Genomic DNA, 24,819 nt, shown 5'->3' on the forward strand with positions numbered 1-24,819 from the left:
CAATATCAATAAAGATACTCAGATGGTTGGGGGAGGAAGGAATAGGTGGCATCCAAAAACAGTGGCTGACACAACAGAGAGAGACTCTGGCTCACCTGACTTATTGCCAAGTTTCACCAAGAGGCAGGACTCTCTTAAGATCAATGGCTCTTGATCCTTGCTGGATATTAAATCACCTGGGTACTTTTTTAAAAATACCAGTGCCTAGAGAAACACCCAAAATTAAGTAAATAAAAGTCTTTGAGCATCAATATTTTTTAAGAGCTCTTTATGTGACTCTAACATGTAACAAGATTTGACAAGCAATATTCTAGAGTCTGTCTAATTTTAAATGGCATATAAATTACCTAAGGTTGCCGTTAATGCATGGATTCCTATTCAGTAGGTCTAGGAATGAGTATCAGATTCTGAATTTCTAAGCTCAGATGTGATGCTAATATTGCTGGCTCATGAACCACACTTTGAATAGCAAAGTATCTAGAACAGTGGATCTCAATCTTGGCTTTGAATCATCTAAGGTACTTTTAAAAATACCTATGCCCCACCCACAGAGATTCTGATCAGTATGGGGTTTGGCCATCAAAATGTTTTTAAAATTCCTGGGTTTTAAAGGTGAAAGCCACTGTTCTAGAAAAACTGACCTAATGTATCCAACTAAGAGCAAAAAAGAATAAAACGACAGAAGCAGAGGGAACAAGCTTATTTTTGTTTGCTTAATAATCACTTCTAAGATAATGTGAATATATTCCCTCCAATATTAGAAGAGAATGAAAACTCAAAGTATCCATGAAAGCTAATCCCAACAGATATTCCATTCTTAGAGTTTACGAGGGAGCCTCTCCTAACTACACAGATGGAGCTGGAAAAAGAGAAATCTACCCACCTTTGTCTTTATCATACTCCCAGACCCCACTTCATGAAACAAAAAACCCTAAAAATGTGGGAGACACTTTCATACCTCCACTCTCTGCCCACTAATTCAGAGATGACCATCCTTCCAACATGCTAGTGTAGGAGACTCAGAGTATTTTTCTTTATATACTCCCCACTATCAATCAATCTACCTTTGACATAAGTACAATATATCTGGGGAATTTTAATGCCCATAACTATACACAACAATGGAGACAAACAGCACGCTGAGGGCACTGTCTTTGTAGGCACTCTTAGGATAAAGCTGGACATATATAGTATGGATATCTTTGCCAAGTAAAAAAGCTGGGAGCCTGTAAAAATACTACAAATCAATAGAAAGTCAAATAATCTTGATGGTCCAAAAGAAGATCATACCTCTGAAAATTATCTGCTTCAGAATCAAAAGAAAATGTCCAGAAATAACGGAGACCATCAAAGGACTAAAAACACAGGCTCTCAAGCAAGAAAAGTGTTCGTCGTTGAGTGGTGTTTCACGCTTTGCAACCCCATGGACTGTAGCCTGTCAGGCTCCTCTGTCCATGGGATTCTCCAGGCAGGAATATTGGGGTGGGGACTTCCCTGATGGTCCAGTGGTTAAGAATACGCCTGCCAACTCTGCTGGGACACGGGTTAGATCCCTGGTCCAGGAAGATTCCACATGCTGCAGAGCAATTAAGCTTGTGAGCCACAGCGAAGAGTAGCCCTCACTGACTCAATCAGAGAAAGGCCACAAAGCAAGGAAGACCCAGTGCAGCCAAAACTAAAATAATTTTTTTTTTCTTTAAAAAGAATACTGCTGTGGGTTGCCATTCCCTTATCCAGGGGATCTTCCCAATCCAAGGATCAAACCTGGGTTTCCTGCATTCTAGGCAGATTCTTTACTATCTGAGCCACCGGGGAAGCTCATCAAGCAGGAAAACCAAAATCTAGGAAAGGACAGGAGGAAATGTAAAGAAAAATCGCATGAGATAAGAAATTAACTCAAGAAAACCAAAAATACAACAGCAAAATCAAAACCCCTAATAGAAGTAGTAAAATGCAGAACTGATACTGCAGATAATCAAATGAATAATGAGAGACTAACTTCAAGCTACAAAAAAAGGACAAAGAGCAGATATCATAAATCCAAGATGCAGATGTATTAATAATTCTCAAAGAAGAGACCAAAGTAAGTGGAACAAAATCAGAAAAGACAAGAAAATGTTCTCTAAATGGAATACATCAGTGTGTGCAGACTGTAAAGGCGTTTTAATATATTCACCATTAGGCCTATCTTAGCAAGTTTTCTTAAATAAGAGAATGCAAAAAAAACAAACAAACAAAAACTATAAGCATTCAAGCTTAAAATAAATAAATTTAAAAAATGAAAAAATAGAGAGACTAAAAACTTCTCTGCAACACTTAGCAAAACCAGGTATTGAATAAAGCAGTGCCTATAGAGTATTAAAAGTAAAATTGTTACCCTAAACTTAATATGCTAACTTAACCTCATATTTGAATACAATCTGACGGGGGAAGGTGGGTTTGAGGAAGTTGGAAGCATAGATGACAAGAATAATCCAGTTGAGAAGAAGAAATCAACTAGATTATAAATTGTGTAAATTTCCAGGTGGGAGGGAATAGGAAATAAACATAATTGAAAACTCCCATATTGTTAAATTGGAAAAAACATAGTTGCAGATATAGGTATATGTTTATGTTTATATGGGAGGGAAGGTGAGTGAATTCTTTCTGGTGACATATTTTCCTTTTGAAGTAGAAAGCGGCTGCTAAGTGACTGTGAAAAAGGAGGTGTTAGAGAAGGAAGGAGATTGAAAAATAATTATTACAAAAATTGAAAAAATGCAATAGAATTGGGAGAAAGTGTTGAAGGTTCATGGTTACTAACATTTTTTTTTTTTTTTGTCACACCTGTGCTGACCATGGATCAAACCCAGCTTGGCAGTGAAAGCGCTGAGTTCTAACCACTGGGCCACTGGGGAATTCCCACTTGCGTAATGAATTTAAATTGCTACAATCTGCCTGTTGAATGACTACAACTTGCAGAGCATGCCTACCAGGGGAAGTAGGCACATGGAGGAACCCCAACATAAATATGGTTTTTAAGGTAGAGGTGAAGGTATGGATAAAACTAAAACAGGGAACCTAAGGTAATTTGGAATATTAGCAAAAGTACTACTAAAATTGGCCATGAAATCAGAGTAGGATAAGGAAATAAATGTAACATGGATAGAAAAAAAGGAGAGAGGCCAAGTAGTTGAACAAGCAAATGAGAGAAGCTGTGGTCAGAGAGCAAAATGAATGCATTAGTGACTTCAGAGGAGGCATGACGTGACCACAGCTGAGTAAGTGAACAAGGAGCAGTGAAGGAGGTCACAGGAAGTGGGACGGTCAGACAACTGAAAGTCAAGTTCTTAATTATGTCATATACACAGACTCTCATGGCACTCAGGAATTGTTAGTAACTTCCATATCACTGGGCTTTGATATTCTGTATACAGTTGACCCATGAACAATGTGAGAATTAGGGGAACTGACCTTCCTCCCAGTTGAAAATTCATATATAATTTATGGTCACTCATATCTGGTTCCATATCCATGGATTCAACCAACCACGAACAATGTAGTGCTGTGGTATTTACTATTGAAAAAAAAACTCATGTACAAGTAGACACTCTAACTTCAAATCTGTATTGTTCAAAGGTCAACTGTACACTTTCAAAGGAATAACATTTAAAATAGAAATTTCACATCTTAACAGTGAAATTTGGAGAGCATCAACAGTAGTTTAAATGGGAACTTGATAAAGACATTTCTGTCTGGATTTTCAAACTACTTAGAGCAAGCACTATTATTTGTATAAATTATTAAGAATTAATACAATAAATTCTACTACTTAAGTGTATTTCCTCAATCACAAATCTAATTCTCACCTTCACAAAACAGATGCACAAGAGAAAAAGATGAAACATTCTCTCTCCCACTTTCCCCCAATCTGCCCAACATCTTTTATAAAGGTATAGACAATTTTATAAGCATGAAGCATTACTGCTAAGTATGGATTGTCTAAACAAGTGTAATATCACAATGATAAATTTAATTACAACAAAGAGGAAGATTCTTACCAAAGGAAGGTGACTCCCTTCCATCCTCTAGTCCTGAATCTCTCTCTCTGTCTCTCTTTCTGTGTTTATGACCACGATGCCTGTGACGTCGATGGCTTTTTCTTCCTCCCAGGGGCACATGAACGCCAATAAATAGTGTCCGATGACCTTTATCAGAAGTAAATACACAAATTAAACTCTGAGCTATTCCAAGGCACAGAAGATGATTATTTACTTGTTATTGGAAACCCAATACAATTCAATCCATCAAATGGTTCTTGAGTATTTATGATGTGATAAGCTTGCAGCTTAGCACTGTACTTTGGTACATAGGTCTATCAAACATCTACACTACTAAGTATTTGGTTATATAGTATTTTATAACCACCATTATTTTATTAACTATCACAATAATCCCCTGTGTCTATTCCCCATAATTTATATTTTTTTCATTAAAAAAGTTTGTTCTATTTTCTCCCTGCACTTAACTAACCAGTTATTTTACCAGTTCACTTCCCTTCACAGTTAGGTGTGTGAAACGATCATTATCTCTAATTAAAACAGATTTCACCAAGATCCTAGTAATGTCAAATCCTGTGAAATTTTTAGGCTCTGCTGTTTCTATCTGTGGCACTTGATACTATTGACCATTCTCTTCTCTATGATTTAACTTTCTCTAGGTCATCCTCCTCCTTTATTTTTCTTTTTTTGCTCAAATTAGTTTCCTTTTCTGGCTCTCTTTCTATTTATTCATTCAAGATTGGGATCCCCAGGATTTGACACCAATTCTCTCTTACACTATAGACTTATATAACAATATATTAGACATATTCACCTAGACATCCTGCCCATAGGCATGTTAAATTCCATGGGACTCATCCTTTACTTTGTCTCCCAAGTATCATGTATCCAACACCTATCTCAGTAAATGCAAGCTCTGTCCAGTCATCTCAAAGCACATCCAGTTTGTAACCAGGTCCTCTTTTACATCTCATTAATTCATTCTCTCTTCAATATCTCTGGTGTCACTGTCTTAATTTGGACCCTCATCTCTCACCAGGACTATTAGAGCATTCTCCATAGCATGTTCTTCTCTAATTCCAATCTTGTCCCATTCTGAATACTGATGCCATTTTTTCCCAAAATGCAAATCTGACTACATTACTCCCCTGTTTTAGACTCATTGATTGCTTTCTGTTGCCTAAAGGATAAAGCTTTTAGTATCTATAAAGCCAAACAATAGTTGACATCTGCCTATTTCCCTAGGCTTCCACTCTGCCACACACACGATAAGGCAGCATGTATCCTTTTATTCCTAAATTGCCAGGTGTTCTCAAGTCTCTCTTTCACTTAATGTTGGTACTGTTCTTCCAATTGTATGAAATATCTGTCTTTCCTGATGAATACCTAACTCATCTCCCACGTCTTAGTTCAAGGATTATGCCATGTATGAAACTTTTCATACTCCCTCAGTCTAAATATACATGGCCGTTTTTCCCCTTAGGATTCTCTGGTGCTTAATCATATACATCAAAGCACTTGATTGTAGTTGTTTACTTATAAGTAGTTTTCTTAGGAATCTTGTCTGGGGAAGGTCCATGTGTCAGTATCTTTGTCACCTGACACAGTGCCTAGCATGTAACAGATGCCTAGCAAATGTTTACTGAAATGAACAACTTACTGAATGGTATTGTGATGGGTATCAGGGATGCAAATACACATAAGACATTATTTTATTCTTACAAATCAGCTGGTTTCAGCCTTCTCCAATTTATATAAAAAACTAGCATTCACAAGTATGGTATATTGCTCTGAATGTACATATTAGAATCAATTTGAAGATGTGAACCCACCCCCTCAAAAAGACATGATTTAATCTATATACTGAAAAAATTGAAAATTTCCAACATCATTATTTTAACAGAAGTGGAACAATCTAAAATATACTCAGAAAAACTTTAAATAAAAATAACCAGCATTATTTACAATTGCCAAGATATGAAAGCAACCTGTATCCATCAGCAGATGAATGGATAAAGGTGTGACATATATCTGTGTGTGTGTGTGTTCAGTCACTTCAGTCATGTCCAATTCTTTTCAACCCTATGGACTGTAGCCTGCTAGGCTCCTCTGTCCATGGGATTCTCCAAGTAAGAACACTGGAGTGGGTTTCCATGCCCTCCTCCAGGGGATCTTCCCGACTAAGGGATCAAAGACTCCTCGCATGCATCTCCTATATTACAGGCTAATTTCTTATTGCAGAGCCATCAGGGATGCCCTGTGTATGTGTATGTATACACACACACACACAATTAAATACTACTTAGCCATTAAAAAAAGAATGAAATTTTGCCATTTGCAACAACATGGATGGATCTGGAAGGCACTGTGCTAAGTGAAATAAGTCAGACAGAGAAAGACAAATACTGTAAGATATCTCTTATATGTGGAAACTAAAATACAATAAACTAGTGAATACAATGAAAAAAGAAGCAGATTCACAGATATAGAGAACAAACTAGCAGTTACCAATGGTGGGGGAATATAGAAGAGAGGGAGTGGAAGCTACAAACTATTGGACATAAGATAGGCTAAAAGATATACTGGACAACACAGGGAATATAGCCAATATTTTGTAATAACTGTAAATGGACTGTAACCTTTAAAACATATAAAAATAAAATTTTAATGAATTAATTAAAAGGAAAATAACAAAAACCTTTTGAGGAAGCTCTAGGAAGGAGAACTTACCTTACAAGATAACAGGACATACCACAAAGTTAAATATTTAAAATAAGTCACAAACATTGGCATTTAACATTAATAATTTTGAATTACTTGGCCATCACTACATTGTAATCCTCTATGCTAGTAAGTTGAAGGTTATTAACCATGAAGAAGGTATAAAGCAACAAAGATTGAGACTTGCATAAAACTAACACTAAAGAGTTACAGAAAAAAATCAAAGACTTAAGAAACAATAAAAAAAATGAAGAGTGAATTTCCAATTAAATTAAACATGGGAGATTAAACACTTGCTTCTTACCACAGGAAAAGCTTCTGGGTGCTAAAAATGTTCTTTCATGATAGAAGTTTTTGCTTTAAAAATATTTGTTAAACTTTCTACATAAGCTTTGTGCACTTTTCCATATGTATGCTTCAGCTCACAATTTTAAAAATTTTAAAAGAAACCAAAGAAAAAGAGTTTTAAGAAGGTGAGAGTTACCACCTTATATGCTATAAAGGAGTCAAACAAAATTGACTAAAAATTAGCTATTACATTTGGAAATTAATGTTTATCTGTAACTTTCTTGAGAGCAGTTCCAGTGGATAGGGAAATGAATAAAAGTTGTAAGTTTAGACAGTGACTATTTCCTAGAGCTAAGCCTTAAAGGTTGTAAAGGTTTCTGCTGCTGCTGCCAAGTCACTTCAGTCGTGTCCGACTCTGTGCAACCCCATAGACAGCAGCCTACCGGACTCCGCCATCCCTGGGATTCTCCAGCCAAGAACCCTGGAGTTGGTTGCCATTTCCTTCTCCAGTGCATGAAAGTGAAAAGTGAAAAGTGAAAGTGAAGTCACTCAGTCGTGTCTGACTCTTTGTGATCCCATGGACTGCAGCCTACCAGGCTCCTCCATCCATGGGATTTTCCAGGCAAGAGTACTGGAGTGGGTTGCCACTGCCTTCTCCTAACAATTGTTAATGAAGAAAGCCATTACCAGACAGTCCATGGGGTCACAAAGAGTTGGACACGACTGAGAAACTGAACTGAACTGAACTGATTACCAGACAGACAAAGATAAGGAGAATCGTGGACCTGACCGGCCAGTCCACAGGGCGTGCTTGAGGGTAATGAATATTGCCTTTGTTTGTAGAATGTGAATATCATGGGCAATTTCCAGAAGTAACATCCAAGAAGTTGCCAAGTCAAGGCTGAAATAAACAATCTGAAACTATATCCAAATATATCCAGATAAAAAGAGGATGCCAAGACACAGAGCTGACCTAATGTCTTTAGGTCAGAAAAGAAAGAACACTCTGAAGGAATGTCCTGACACAGAATCCTACAGAGCTGGTTAAAAAGAAGACTCATTTGGGTTTTTCACTATTAGTGTAATTGATGGATTATATGGTAAGCTTAGGCTTACCTTCGTTAGAAACTATCAGACTATCTTCCAAAGTAGTTGTACCATTTTGCATTCCAATGAGCAAAGAATGAGAGATCCTGTTGCACCACATCCTTGCCAACATTTGATGATGCCAATGCTTTGGATTTTAGCCATTCTAATAGACGTGTGCTGCTGCTGCTGCTGCTAAGTCGCTTCAGTCGTGTCCGACTCTGTGCGACCCCATAGACGGTAGCCCACCAGGCTCCCCCATCCCTGGGATTCTCCAGGCAAGAACACTGGAGTGGGTTGCCATTTCCTTCTCCAATGCGTGAAAGTGAGACGTGAAAGTGAAGTCGCTCAGTCGTGTCTGACTCTTAGCGACCCCATGGACTGCAGCCCACCAGGCTCCTCCATCCATGGGATTTTCTAGGCAAGAGTACTGTAATGGTATCTAATTGCTTTAACTTGCAATTCCCTAATGACATATGATGTTGAGCATCTTTTTATATGTTATTTACCATCTATATATCTTCTCTGCTGAGATTTCTCTTCAGATCCTTTCCTATTTTGTAATTGGGTTATTTTCTTATTGTTGAATTTTAAGAGTTTTTTGTATATTTGGGGTAACAGTTCTTTATCAGTTATCTTCTGCAAGTGTATTCTCCTGTCTGCAGTTGTCTTTTCAATCCCGTAACAGTGTTTTTCACAGAGTAGGAGTTTTCATTCTAAAGAAGTCTAATTTATCGAAATTTTTTCATGGATCGTGCTTTTTGTTGTTGCATATAAGAAGTCACCTCCAAGCTCAAGGTCACCTAGATTTTCTCCTATGTTATCTTCTAGAAGTTATATAATTTTTTTTACATTTAGGTAAATGATCCATTTGGTGTTAATTTTTGTGAAAGGTGTAAGGTCTGTGTCTAGATCCTAATCTAAGTGCTAATTTATTCACTAGCCATTTGACACTATGAGTTGAAAACTAATGCCCATGCAAAAGCATGCACACAAATTGTTATAGCAGCTTTATCTATAATCATCAAAAACCGGGAAACAACCAAGATGTCCTTTACTAGGTGAATGAATAAACAAACTGTGGTACATCCATGCAATGGAGTATCAACAACAACAAAGACACAGAGGAAACTAAGATTCATATTGCTGAGTGAAAGAAGTCAGTGAAAAGGCAACATACTCTAAGATGCTAATCTGTATATGACATTCTGGAAATGGTAAAACCACAGAGACAGCTAAAAATGTCAGAGATTCCAGGGGTTCAGGGAGCGGGATTAGGGATGAAGGGGTGGAGTATCAGGCATTTTTACAGAAGTGACAGTATCCTGGATGATACTGTAATGATGTATACGTAATATTGTACACTTGCCAAAACCCACAGAAATATACAAAACAAAGAGTAAATCCAAATGTCAACTATGGGGTTTAGTTAATAATAATCTATTGATATTGCTTTATCATTTGTGACAAATGTTGGGGCTTCCCTGGTGGCTCAGACAGTAAAGCGTCTGCCTGCAATGCAGGAGACCTGGGTTCGATTCCTGGGTCAGAAAGATCCCCTGGAGAAGGAAATGGCAATCCACTCCAGCACTCTTGCCTGGAAAATCCCATGGACAGAGGAGCCTGATAGGCTATAGTCCATAGGGTCACAAAGAGTCAGACACGACTGAGCGACTTCACTTTCTAATGCAAAATGTTAATAATAGGAAAACTGTGTGCAGGGGAGAGAAAGAGCATATGGGAACTCTGTATTTTCTGTATAATCTCCCCAGACCTTAAACTGCTCTGAAAAGTAGTCTTTTAATTTTTTAAAGAATTATGTTCTCACGGTCATATGTTTTAGGAAAGTTTGTAAATATAAAACACCTTCATAATGGGGGGGCATTGTGTATCTGGAAACATTTTGGGGAAACTAAGAGGAAATAGGAGCTTCCCTGGTGGCTCAGTGGTAAAGAATCCATATGCCAATGCAAGAGGCACAGGTTCAATTCCTAGTAGGGAAGATCCCCAGGAGAGGGATATAGCAACCCACTCCAGTATTCTTGCTTGGAAAATCCCACAGACAGAGGAGCCTGGCAGGCTGCAGTCCATGGGGCTACAAAAAGAGCTGGACATGACTTAGCAACTAAACAACAATAACAAGAGGAAATAGAGTTGGAGATACATTTAGGTTGGGTTTAAAGGAACATGTTTATGTGATTCACAATCACTTCCAGATATGAGTAAATTATTAGTTAGCTATCCTGACTATCCTAAAGTAGGAATAATTTCCAGTGGCCTATACTCATTGTGCTACATTGTGACACGAATGTTCAGGGCTGAAATGGTGCCATAATATCAAGAGGTATCATAATCTGCCTAGTATTGGAAGCATGTGGGCAGTGGAAAAGAAGCATGGATTCAACTGCATAGAGTCAGAGTTAGTCTTTGGAAAATTCTTCCACATCTTTCAGGTTATATATGCAAGAAGCTTCATAGAAGTTTTAAACTTTAAGACAACCCTGAAAATTTTCATAAAATTGTAAGTAAGTTGTAAAGATGAAAGAAATCTTTCTAGACTATCACTAGTAAAAATTAAATTTTAATTAATCATAATAAAGACTGATTTAACTTTCCATATTCTCAACAGAAAATAATGTTTTAAAATCTTTGACATTAAAGTTCAAGAATGTTGGAAGAAAAGTATTACAGATGTATGTTGTTGCTGTTGTTCAGTCACTAAGCCATGTCCGACTCTTTGCAACTCCATGAACTACAGCATGCCAGGCTTTCCTATCACTCTCTCTCAGAGTTTGCTCAAACCCATGTCCATTGAGCAGAGGTATGTCAGGCAGTTTTTAAAAATATGCCATTTCTCCAAATGTTATGATTTTGCACTGCTTATCAGTTTCCAAATAAGTGTTATGATTTTTCTCATTATAAATAATATTCACCTTTGTATGTAATCTGAATTCAAATTCTGAATTCTTTCTCTTAGAGAATCCTCAAAATTGCTTAAGCTTAAGGTCACACAAAGCCTCAATCTGCCCCTAATACAACCTTTATGTGAGCAGCTCCCAATTTTCTATCTCCAGCTCAAACTTCTTTCCCAAACTCCAAACAAGCATATCCAACTGCTTACCTGATACCTCCACTGCATGTCTAAAAGACATCTCAAGATCAACATGTTCATGACTAAACTCCTAATCTATCCCAACACAACTCCCCAAATAAACTGTTCCCCCAAAATCTTGTCTATCTCAGTTGATGACTAAACATTTTTCAAGTTGCTCAGAAGAACAAAAACTTTGGAATCATTTTTGACCTCTCTTCTTAAGCTTACAACCAAACCTATCGGAAAAAATGTTGGGACAACTTTCAAAATATATCCAAATTTTGTCTGCTTATTATTTAATTTCACTGCTCTGGTCAGGCCACATGACACCCAACCTGAATTACTGCATTAGCCTCCAGACAGGTCTTCTTGAATCTACCTTTAACCCCTACAATCTGTTCTAAATGCAGCAGCTAATGTAGCTCTCTTAAAAGGCAGGTTAGATTATGTCATTCCTCAGCTAAATCTTCTGCTAACCTGTTTCACTCAGAGAAAAGGCCAAGGTTTCTCTAATGCTCTATGAGGCCCTCTGAGATCCGCATGTCCCCTGAGATTTCCCCATTCCTGTCAGCTCTTCCATCGCCTCCCCTGCTGATTTCCCTGTCACTCCACTCCAGCCACACTGGCTTCCGTGGCATCCTCACTGCCACCAGGAACTTTCTATACTAAGTTATTTACATAAGCATAATAAATGTTTAGTGTTGAATTTCTAGTTTCTTCTGAAAGTTTTTAAATTTCAGAAGAGCAGGGATCTCTAATTTGATCACTGATGTATCCCAAGTATCTAGAATGGTGCTCGATAGTTTCTGCTTAAAAAATTTTTATTGCACATATAAATCTTTTCATAGAGATGATATTTTTAGTAAAATACATAGATAACAGACATAATGATGCATTATGCTACTAAACACACTAAAAAACAAGAATAGAAACAAAGCTAATGGCCACAAATTTCAGTGCAATGATACTGAAATTGCCACAATTTATGGCTATGAAATAGAGAAAATATTGTCTGTATGGTTAGAGAATTATACACCAAATAAACTGAAACCTAGGTTACAGGGTAAACTTTGGAAGTTAAAGATTGCCTAAAAAGATAGACCATTCAGGTATGACCTAAATCAAATCCCTTATGATTATACAGTGGAAGTGAGAAATAGATTTAAGGGCCTAGATCTGATAGACAGAGTGTCTGATAAACTATGGACTGAGGTTCGTGACATTGTACAGGAGACAGGGATCAAGACCATCCCCATGGAAAAGAAATGCAAAAAAGCAAAATGGCTGTCTGGGGAGGCCTTACAAATAGCTGTGAAAAGAAGAGAAGTGAAAAGCAAAGGAGAAAAGGAAAGATATAAGCATCTGAATGCAGAGTTCCAAAGAATAGCAAGAAGAGATAAGAAAGCTTTCCTCAGCGATCAATGCAAAGAAATACAGGAAAACAACTGAATGGGAAAGACTAGAGATCTCTTGAAGAAAACTAGAGATACCAAGGGAACTTTTCATGCAAAGATGGGCTCGATAAAAGACAGAAATGGTATGGACCTAACAGAAGCAAGAAGATATTAAGAAGAGGTAGCAAGAATACACAGAAGAACTGTACAAAAAGGATCTTCAAGACCCAGATAATCACGATGGTATGATCACTCACCTAGAGCCAGACATCCTGGAATGTGAAGTCAAGTGGGCCTTAGAAAGTATCACTATGAACAAAGCTAGTGGAGGTGATGGAAATCAGTTGAGCTATTTCAAATCCTGAAAGATGATGCTGTGGAAGTGCTGCACTCAATATGCCAGCAAATTTGGAAAACTCAGCAGTGGCCACAGGACTGGAAAAGGTCAGTTTTCATTCCAATTCCCAAGAAAGGAAATGCCAAAGAATGCTCGAACTACTGCACAATTGCACTCATCTTACATGCTACGAAAGTAATGCTCAAAATTCTCCAAGCCAGGCTTCAGCAATACGTGAAACGTGAACTTCCAGATGTTCAAGCTGGTTTTAGAAAAGGTGGAGGAACCAGAAATCAAATTGCCAACATCTGCTGGATCATGGAAAAAGCAAGAGAGTTCCAGAAGAACATCTATTTCTGCTTTATTGACTATGCCAAAGCCTTTGATTGTGTGGATGACAATAAACTGTGGAGAATTCTGAAAGAGATGGGAATACCAGACCACCTGACCTGCCTCTTGAGAAACCTATGTACAGGTCAGGAAGCAACCGTTAGAACTGGACATGGAACAACAGACTGGTTCCAAATAGCAAAAGGAGTACGTCAAGCCTGTATATTGTCACTCTGCTTATTTAACTTCTATGCAGAATACATCATGAGAAACGCTGGGCTGGAAGAAGCACAAGCTGGAATCAAGATTGCTGGGAGAAATATCAATAACCTCAGATATGCAGATGATACCACTCTTATGGCAGAAAGTGAAGAGGAACTAAAAAGCCTCTTGATGAAAGTGAAAGAGGAGAGTGAAAAAGTTGGCTTAAAGCTCAACATTCAGAGAACTAAGATCATGGCACCTGGTCACATCACTTCATGGCAAATAGATGGGGAAACAGTGGAAACAGTGTCAGACTTTATTTTTTGGGCTCCAAAATCACTGCAGATGGTGACTGCAGCCATGAAATTAAAAGATGCTTACTCCTTGGAAGAAAAGTTATGACCAACCTAGAAGCATATTGAAAAGCAGAGACATTACTTTGCCAACAAAGGGTCTGTCTAGTCAAGGCTTTGGTTTTTCCTGTGGTCATGTATGAATGTGAGAGTTGGACTGTGAAGAAAGCTGAGCACCGAAGAATTGATGCTTTTGAACTGTGGTATTGGAGAAGACTCTTGAGAGTCCCTTGGACTGCGAGGAGATCCAACCAGTCCATTCTAAAGGAGATCAGCCCTGGGTGTTCTTTGGAAGGACTGATGCTGAAGCTGAAACTCCAATACTTTGGCCACCTCATGGCAAGGAGTTGACTCATTGAAAAAGACTCTGATGCTGGGAGGGATTGGGGGCAGGAGGAGAAGGGGACGACAGAGGATGAGATGGCTGGATGGCATCACTGACTCGATGGACATGAGTTTGAGTGAACTCCGGGAGATGGTGATGGACAGGGAGGCCTGGCATTCTGCATTCATGGGGTCGCAAAGAGTTGGACAGGACTGAGCGACTGAACTGAACTGTAAAAGATAGAGACCTTCAAAGAGATATAGACACTTATCTCCCCTATTTATATGTTTAGATTTCAAAAGATAATAAAAGTTCCAGAGCTACTGGTTTGTATTCCAAAGGGTTTAAACTGGGGACCTTCCCCTTATCTTCCCTGAGATATGTTTACATAAGGTAGAAAAGATTTATCTGCCTCTCAAGATGGAAAAAGACTGTTATATAGTAGTTCCTATATAAATTTCCAGATTCATAATTTTGGGGCTCCCCTTCTATGCATATTACCATCTGGTTCTCATCTCATTATGCTGAAGGGGAAGAATAGGGTGTGAAGAACAAATGTGGTTACTGCTGTTAAATAATAATAGTCCTCCTTTGATACAGAAACGTTGTGCTTGATTTTAGGATGAATTAAATAATATATGTATTAAAAATTTATCAATAGATTTAGGAGATTTTCTACAAAAATTATATGAGATAATATAACTGGTATAAAATACTGAACACGTTGCCTATCACCTGGTAGACACGGGTTAGTTCCCTCCCCTCTTCATGTTACTCACTCTCAATGGCTTAAAGAAAGATGAAGACAAATTTTCTGTCTTACTTCATTGTCTTCCAGCTTTTCGATATATTGCCAACTTTTCTAATCCTAACTATATAAAGCCTGGCCTAAGAAATTAGAGAAACACCTCAGACTCTGTAGAAAAACATATACAAGTAACATTTCCAGGTTAATGTTATCATAAAATTTTCCTACAATATTATATTCAAAATTTAATATTAGAAGATAAAGAATTCAAGAAACTTAGTGATAAATGACATGGTTCTGAAATGACTTATTAAACATGACTAGACTTATTTTTCAAGATTAGATACAGAACAATTTTTATTTTATTATAAAGTCCAGAATTTTATTCGGATTCATTTCGATATTTGGCAAAACTAATACAATATTGTAAAGTTTAAAAATAAAATAAAATTTAAAAAAAAGGAACTGTTTCAAATGAGCATTTCTTAAATTCATCAAAATGGTCAATAAGAATTAATTTTACATAATGTTAAGAAACCCAATTTAATAAAAATTTAGATATGAATATATTTTAAAGAAGTGAGAATGCAACACTGCTATTAAAAGAAATAAGCACTGAACACAAGAATTCATTTGAAATTTACTTGTATGTCAGCTGAGGAAAAATAGTTTCCCCATTAGAAAAACAAAGGGTTCATTAAAGGTAATACTGCTTTCTGAACACAAATCTTGTTAACAAATCCTGGATTTCTGACCCTTATATTGTGGGGAACTATCTTATTGAGCAGGTCCAGAATTATTGTAAATATTTTCATTATGTAGGAAATACCAGTAGTGAAACAACACTTTATGTGTCTGTGGTCATAGTATACTGAGTGTTTACAAAATGCTTTGAGAAAAGAGATGCATTTGGGGATGGAAAGGAATCCTACTACGATTCATAATAATACTAATTAACTACTCTGCTTTATTTAGCTGGCAGGAAAGGGGTCAAGCTATCTGCTCTTGAAGAGAACTGTGTGTTTTTTCCGTGAAATGAAGTCGAATATATAACACAGCTGGTGCATAATTACTGAGTTGCTACAGCCACTTATTTAGACATGCCAATCATGGGAAAAGGTCAAGTACATTAAGCTGAATAAGCATGTGATCTTTAATTCCATGGGTACTCTAACAGAGTCAGAAAACACAACAAGCCATCATTTATCATAACATATCAAAGAGCTGTAAGTCCAACAGAAATTCTCTTCTGAGATTAGAGCTATAGAGAGCAAGAAAAGAAACCAGGAGGGTGTTGAGTGAGTGTGTGTGTGTACATTGCAAAGAGATGCTATTAGGCTACTTACTGCACTGTTGTTTCTCATGCTATTTTGCTGAAAGAATTAAAAAGTCACACCAATGCTGGTCATAGTTACCTGACGCTAGGACCGTATATGTAATGATTACAAAACAAAAGACCACGTGACTGTGACTATTCTATACAGAAAATAAAAATCTTGAAAGTGCTAAAGTTGTTCATCAAAGAAATCACAGTTTGAGGTTTACTAGTTTAGAAGATACTGTGGAATATTTTAAAATATAATATTTCTTATAAGTTTATAATACTATCTTGATTGTATTTATCAAGTTTTTGATAGTTGTTATCAAAACATAACAACTAAATTACTTTGTACCTTGAGATATCAATGTTAGCTTTTATCTTGGAAGATATAAGCCTCAATATTTCTTGAATAAATGAATGAATCCTAATAACATGTATTTTCTAAGAAAAAAAAAAAAGAGAATTTCTCATCTTGATAGATTCTAAGACAGCCTGATGTTGGATGTTTAGGGTGCTCAAAGGGAATCTAGTCAAAATCAGTCAAGAAACAGGAATAATAAGAAATGCTTATATGATATGATCCCTGCACTTAAAAAAAAAAGATAGTCATCCAATTGTTCAAAAATCAAATGCCAGAAAAGCAAATAGCAATCAATGAAACAAATAAAAAGTAGAAAAAAACCCCTTATTAAAGCTAATATTCTTGTGTTGTATCAAGCAGTAAATGCTGTAGGAGTTCACAAGAGAGTGAAATCAAAGGTAACCTGAGCAATCAAGGAAAGTTTCATGGAAAAGGACTTGAGTATTAAACTAGGGAATGGGAAATGGAGGAGTGGGAAATCTAGAAAAACAAGATAAATCGCACAAAAATAGAAGAACACTTTGGGGGAATAATGTGAGGTGCATGTTAACAGCAGGAGAAAAGTAAGGTGAGATAGAGCATGCATTTTTGTAATTACAAAAGCTTTCAGTTTCACTATTATTTTCAAATATTTATGTTTTGCTATTTTATTTTATAAGGAAAAGAGATCAACATATGTTCTGGGATACTTTAAAAAAACGAATGCAAAAGACAAGGTTGTGCTCCCCATCTCCTCAACCTCATTTTAACTAAATTATGATTTCTGAACAGCCTTGATGCTTTGCTTCAGGGAAATTGGTAGGATATGAGCAAAAAGGTAAAACTGCAAAAGTTTCCAGATTTAGACTTGTATTAATCTGAAAGACATATGTATATGTAGAAAGTGGCTCATTCTAAGAATTGTGGTAATTAAAGACAGAAGGGTTGCCTGGAAAAACTGAAGACTTTTTGAAGAAAAAAAGATTTCCATGAAGACAGTTGATGGAATTCAAACTGTGAAACTGAAGGAATTAAAAAATTAAAACATCTGAAAGCAAAGAGGGAAAACACTTGTAACATTTCTACACAGAAGTTTACAAATAGGAAATAATGTTGCAGATTTTTTTTTTAATGGCAACAATATTTTAGGAGATTCTCCCATCAAATAGTAGAATCTGTTCTCCTAATCCTTGAATCCTGGCTTGGCCATGTAACTTATTTTGACTTCTGGGACATTGGCACATGTGATACAAAAAAGACTTAGAGAAAGCTTTTGTTTTTTTCTCTACTGCTTTCTATAAGAAAGCTTGTGGTTTTTTTCCTTTTATGCCAACATGTAATCATATGTATCAAATCTGTTTAATTTTATCACATACCATCACCAGTATACATTGTATGCCTGCATGCCTGTGTGGGTGCTGTTGCTTCAGTTGTGTCTGACTCTTTGAGATCCCACAGACTGTAGCCTGCCAGGCTCCTCTGTCCATGGGATTTTCCTGCCAAGAATACTGGAGTGGGTTTCCATGCCCTCCTCTAGGGGACCTTTCCAACCCAGGGATCTAACTCGCATCTCCTGCCTCCCCTGCATTGTAGGTGTACTCTTTACCACTGAGCCACTGGGGAAGCCCATATATTCTATGAGCACCTTATATTTCCTTATAACATTTTTCAAAAATTCAGTTAAATAATTGTATAATCAGGTATATAATGCCTATGATAGGCTCTAGAGGCAGTAATAAGGTCTGTACAATCATGTTCTCATTCCCAGTACCTGGCACATTAAAAGCTCAGTAAGTGTTGAATAAATAAATGACAACAAATTCAAACTCATTTTTATAGAATTTTATGCTGAAGTTGGCTAGAAATTTTAAAAACTAGCTCAGAGGAGAGATAACTTTGAGGAAGATGGGATATGTATTGCTAAGGGAAACATAGATAGCATGCCTTGTGAAGGCACAAGCACAGAGAGGGTCCAGAGACATGTAACTTGTTTTTATCAGGAAGTAAACAGAATTTTTATTTCTTTAAATATTCATTGCTTAATGAACACTTTATTCATTAAACGCTTTATTCATTGCTCATGAAGAAACATATACCTATACTACATATAGAAACCACACTTCTCTTTTTAAAAATTTTATAGGATATCTTAGATGAAGCCCAAGACTTCACCACATATAACCTGACAGCAATGGTGTGCTGAAACTGGCTTATATCAATTTGCCAGAACTAGTTGGGCATGTCTCTTCCTAACTCTGTATTCAGTGAAAACATTTCAATGATGTGAAAGCAGCCATGAAAAATGGAAAATGCTATAAATTGAGGCTATGGAGGCAACCAAGAGAAGAGGAGGAGGGAGGGTTATCAAAACACCGCTGCCTGGTACCTAGTGGGAACATAAAGATGGAACTTCCTTTTTTTAACTTGTTGACAACTGTCTATACCCAGATGTGATCTGATCAATTTATCTTAATAAGGCTGACTTCATTTTCTAGAAAGATCCACTTATGTAGTTTTGTAATTATATGTATAACAAGTATCCAATTCTAAGTAAAGAGAATAAAAAAATTATTGGGGCAATACAAAAGCATAGAGCTAAGATGATGGTGAAAGTGACGTTAGGGGGCATCTGTTTTCATCCTCTCATTTATATAGGATCATTAGAGCATTTTAGGAAGAAGGGAAACTGCACCCAAATCCTTTTGCTTTGAGATATAAAGTCATTAAATCATTTCTGAAGGAGTATGGTACCCTAAATGAAGACAAGCAGGAATGCACGGAGGCCTCCCACTTCCATTCTCTGTTGAAAGGAAACTCCATAGATGGGAGGAGAGTTTGGACCCTTTTCCAGACTCAACAGCAGCCACCAGATTACTGTGTGTGTGTGTGTGTGTGTGTGTGTGTGTGTGTGTGTGTATTGATGGTTTTAGGTCCATCAAGCGAATGATGCTAAACACCTTTCTGACAAAGTCACTTAGGTACTAGAGAGCCTACTCTGAGTGCGGAAAACTTGAAGTATACACTGAAGTCTCAAGGCTGATTTTGGTATGCACATATGTGGAGGAGGAAGTTGTGTAGCTGACTGGATTAACCTGTACAGATAAACCAGGAAGGATCAACAACTTTGGTGGACAGGCCTTGCTCCAAATAATAGTGAGTAGTCACAAACTCCAGTGCAACTTGCATCATCCCAACTCCCTGGATGCCAGCAGATTTCTACTTGGTAGTAGAAGATACTGAGACTAATAGGTTAAGTTTTCTAGAGTTAAACAGTTGTTGAGATCAACCATGAGGGAGATACCTAGTTTATAAGGTCCATATTTTATCTCTTTTTTCACTGCTATATTACTCGTACCTAGAGTAGTACCTTTGTTGTTGTTGTCTAGTTCCCAAGTCAGGTCCAACTCTTTTGTGACTCCATGGACTGTAGCCCACCAGACTCTTCTGTCCATGGGATTTCCCAGGCAAGAATACTGGAATGGGTTGCTGTTTCCTTCTCCAGGGGATCTTCCTGACACAGGGATCAAACCTGTGTCTCCTGTGGTGGCAGGCAGATTCTTTACCACTGAGCCAGCACTTAATAATAGGCATTAAGTAGAACTGGAGGAATGAATGAATTAGTGAATCTAAAGTCCCATTAATTCTCACTGAGGGTGGCAACTCCTTAGAGATATTAAGGACTGATTAAACCATTTAGTCTAAGTAACCCTATGGAACTTGGGAGGAGAAGCCCAGGAGAAATGCCAGACAGGTTGTACCTCTGAGCTATTATATTATCAATGCTAACCAAATATGACCTAATTTTATATCTCAAAATAATAAAGCCAGATATACCCTTTCCATAAAAAATTTATATTTGATGATATTTTGCCACATCTTTTCTACTTCAAATTTCTTTCTCAAGAAAGGTAAAGAATAATTTTTCATGGTTTTCAAGAATCATGAATCATTAATAGGACATTTTTTAAACCCTTCACTTACACAGAGGGCTTCCCTGATAGCTCTTGGTAAAGAATCCTCCTGCAATGCAGGAGACACCGGTTTGATTCCTGGGTCAGGAGAGCTTCTGGAGAAGGGATAAGCTACGCACTCCAGTATTCCTGGGCTTCCCTTGTGGCTCAGCTGGTAAAGAATCCATCTGCAATGCAGGAGACCTGGGTTGGGAAGATTGCCTGGAGAAGGGAAAGGCTACCCACTCCTGGAGAATTCTATGGACTGTATAGTCTATGGTGTCGCAAAAAGTCGGACACAACTGAGCGACTTTCACTCACTTATATAGAGCAAGCAGTCCTTTTCAAATACAAAACTAATGAACTTTTCTTGTCAGTCAGAGAACTGAAAACTTCAAAGTATTCGTTAACAAGAAATTTAAATTTTAAAGCATACTCTAGAAATTCATTTAAAGATCACAGAATTTAGAGCTGCAAAATTTAGAGAGCACCTGACTGATTCTCTCATTTTCATGAGAGAAATAAACAGATATAAATGTGAAATAAACAGAAGTCGAAGAATTTAACCCAACACTGCTAAAACTAAGCATTTCTAAGTAATTGTATCCAATAGGGAAATTTTAAAAACTTAAGTTTTTTTCCTCATGCAAAACCCTACTATTTCCATGTAACATAAAACAATGATACAGTTCATCTTTCATGTAACAGTCTTTCAAATACTCAGTTATTTAGCAGTTATGTTCTAAGTATTCCCTTAGCATTTTCCTCAACTAATATTTGTATAAGACGACCTCTACTTTGGAAACATTCCTCTTTGTCAGTGCCTGCTTTAGGCATATTCACTGCATGAAGGGCCGTATGATGCACATGGAACACTTTGGACACATCCATACAGACTCCTATAGCTCTCATAGGTGGGAATAACATTCCAAGAAGTGAATAACATTCCAAGAAGTGAATAACATTCCAAGAAGTGAATCATACAGAGATAGAATAAAGAAAAAAAAATCAAGGACATATATACAGAGAGTAACCAACAGTTGAAAGATAGATGAGAACAGACAAAGCTTTGATGAAATGGATGGAACCTCTCACATTATGTCAGTGGGAGGGTAAAACATAGATCAAAAATTTTAAACTCTATAACCTTTTGAGTCAGTGATCCTTCTGAGAATTACATAGGGAAGTCAAGTGCACAATATATATATATATATATATATATATAATAATAAATCATTGAAACTTTGTTTAAAAAGATAAATGAGAAATAAAATATCCATTGATAAGGGATTGGTTAATTAAAGCATGATATAATCATGCAATGAAATACAAAGTATGATTAAATGGGCAATATCAATATTAACATGGAATGATGCTGATTTTTTTAATAAAGAGAGTAGTTTAAAAGATTATGAATTATACTATAATTCACTTAAATGTAATTTAGCTATCTAAAGAGCCTCTTGATGAAAGTGAAAGAGGAGAGTGAAAAACTTGACTTAAAGCTCAACATTCAGAAAACTAAGATCATGGCATCTTGTCCCATCACTTCATGGCAAATAGATGGGGAAACAGTGGAAATAGTGGCTGACTTTATTTTTCTGGGCTCCAAAATCACTGCAGGTGGTGACTGCCGTCATGAAAATAAAAGACGCTTATTCCTTGGAAGGAAAGTTATGACCAACCTAGACAGCACATTAAAAAGCAGAGACATTACTTTATCAACAAAGGTCTGTCTAGTCAAGGCTATGGTTTTTCCAGTAGTCATGTATGGATGTGAGAGTTGAGCTATAAAGACAGCTGAGCACAGAAGAACTGATGCTTTTGAACTGTGGTGTTAGAGAAGGTTTTTTTTTTTTTAAGGTTTAGTTTATTTATTGACATTTAGTTGATTCATACAATTGTATTTGTTTCACATGGAGAGCATTTTTATAGGTGACTCCATTTGAAGTAACTATATAGTAATGGCCATGCTTATTTATTTTATTTATTTATTTAAACATTTTTTATAACAGAAGTATTTTTTTTTTTACAGTATTGTATTGGTTTTGCCATACATCAACATGAATCCACCATGGGTGTACACATGTTCCCCATTCTGAACCCCCTCCCACCTCCCTCCCTGTACAATCCCTCTGGGTCATCCCAGTGCACCAGCCCCAAGCATCCTGTATCCTGCATCGAACCTAGACTGGCAATTCATTTCTTATATGATACTATACATGTTTCAATGCCATTCTCCCAAATCATCCTACCCTCTCCCTCTCCCACAGAGTCCAAAAGACTGTTCTATACATCTGTGTCTCTTTTCCTGTCTTGCATACAGGGTTATCATTACCATCTTTCTAGATTCCATATATATGCGTTAGTATACTGTATTGGTGTTTTTCTTTCAGGCTTGCTTCACTCTGTATAATAGGCTCCAGTTTCATCCACCTCATTAGAACTGATTCAAATGTATTCTTTTTAATGGCTGAGCAATACTCCATTGTGTATATGTACCATAGCTTTCTTATCCATTCATCTGCTGATGGACATCTAAGTTGCTTCCATGTCCTGGCTATTATAAACAGTGCTGCAATGAACATCGGGGTACACACGTCTCTTTCAATTCTGGTTTCCTCGGTGTGTATGCCCAGCAGTGGGATTGCTGGATCATAAGGCAGTTCTATTTCCAGTTTTTTAAGGAATCTCCACACTGTCCATAGTGGCTATACTAGTTTGCATTCCCACAAACAGTGTAAGAGGGTTCCCTTTTCTCCACACCCTCTCCAGCATTTATTGCTTATAGACTTTTGGATAGCAGCCATTCTGACTGGTGTGAAATGATACCTCATTGTGATCTGGATTTGCATTTCTCTGATAATGAGTGATGTTGAGCATCTTTTCATGTGTTTGTTAGCCCTCTGTATGTCTTCTTTGGAGAAATGTTTATTTAGTTCTTTGGCCCATTTTTTGATTGGGTCATTTATTTTTCTGGAGTTGAGCTGTAGGAGTTGCTTGTGTATTTTTGAGATTAGTTGTTTGTCAGTTGCTTCATTTGCTATTATTTTCTCCCATTCTGAAGGCTGTCTTTTCACCTTGCTTAGAGTTTCCTTTGTTGTGCAGAAGCTTTTAATTTTAATTAGGTCCCATTTGTTTATTTTTGCTTTTATTTCCAATATTCTGGGAGGTGGGTTAGAGGATCCTGCTGTGATTTAAGTCGGAGAGTGTTTGGCCTATGTTCTCCTCTAGGAGTTTTATAGTTTCTGGTCTTACATTTAGATCTTTAATCCATTTAGAGTTTATTTTTGTGTATGGTGTTAGAAAGTGTTCAAGTTTCATTCTTTTATAAGTGGTTGACCAGTTTTCCTAGCACCACTTGTTAAAGAGATTGTCTTTAATCCATTGTATATTCTTGCCTCCTTTGTCAAAGATAAGGTGTCCATAGGTGCGTGGATTTATCTCTGGGCCTTCTATTTCGTTCCATTGATCTATATTTCTGTCTTTGTGCCAGTACCATACTGTCTTGATGACTGTGGCTTTGTAGTAGAGCCTGAAGGCAGGCAGGTTGATTCCTCCAGTTCCATTCTTCTTTCTCAAGGTTGCTGTGGCTATTCGAGGTTTTTTTGTATTTCCATACAAATTGTGAAATTATTTGTTCTAGCTCTGTGAAAAATACCGTTGGTAACTTGATAGGGATTGCATTGAATCTATAGATTGCTTTGGGTAGTATACTCATTTTCACTCTATTGATTCTTCCAATCCATGAACATGGTATATTTCTCCATCTATTAGTGTCCTCTTTGATTTCTTTCACCAGTGTTTTATAGTTTTCCATATATAGGTCTTTAGCTTCTTTAGGTAGATATATTCCTAAGTATTTTATTCTTTTCATTGCAATGGTGAATGGAATTGTTTCCTTAATTTCTCTTTCTTTTTTCTCATTATTAGTGTATAGGAATGCAAGGGATTTCTGTGTGTTGACTTTATATCCTGAAACTTTACTATATTCATTGATTAGCTCTAGTAATTTTCTGGTGGAGTCTTTAGGGTTTTCTATGCAGATCATGTCATCTGCAAACAGTGAGAGTTTTACTTCTTCTTTTCCAATTTGGATTCCTTTTATTTCTTTTTTGGCTCTGATTGCTGTGGCCAAAACTTCCAAAACTATGTTGAATAGTAATGGTGAAAGTGGGCACCCTTGTCTTGTTCCTGACTTTAGGGGAAATGCTTTCAATTTTTCACCATTGAGGATAATGTTTGCTGTGGGTTTGTCATATATAGCTTTTATTATGTTGAGGTATGT

The 24,819-nt window shown here is 36.9% G+C and overlaps 1 protein-coding gene across 11 annotated transcripts in view; it reads right to left on the reverse strand.

The window, feature by feature from the left end:
* SLC4A10 (solute carrier family 4 member 10) overlaps positions 1-24,819 on the reverse strand; it is a 343,332-nt gene that overhangs the window by 175,864 nt on the left and 142,649 nt on the right. For all 11 annotated transcript variants that reach the window (XM_027559338.1, XM_027559409.1, XM_027559355.1 and 8 more), the window contains one exon: positions 4,041-4,187. In XM_027559338.1, the coding sequence (XP_027415139.1) occupies positions 4,041-4,187 (147 nt within the window). The remainder of the gene's footprint in view (positions 1-4,040; positions 4,188-24,819) is intronic.

Source organism: Bos indicus x Bos taurus, chromosome 2, assembly GCF_003369695.1.
Source record: "Bos indicus x Bos taurus breed Angus x Brahman F1 hybrid chromosome 2, Bos_hybrid_MaternalHap_v2.0, whole genome shotgun sequence".
NCBI classification, from domain to species: domain Eukaryota; kingdom Metazoa; phylum Chordata; class Mammalia; order Artiodactyla; family Bovidae; genus Bos; species Bos indicus x Bos taurus.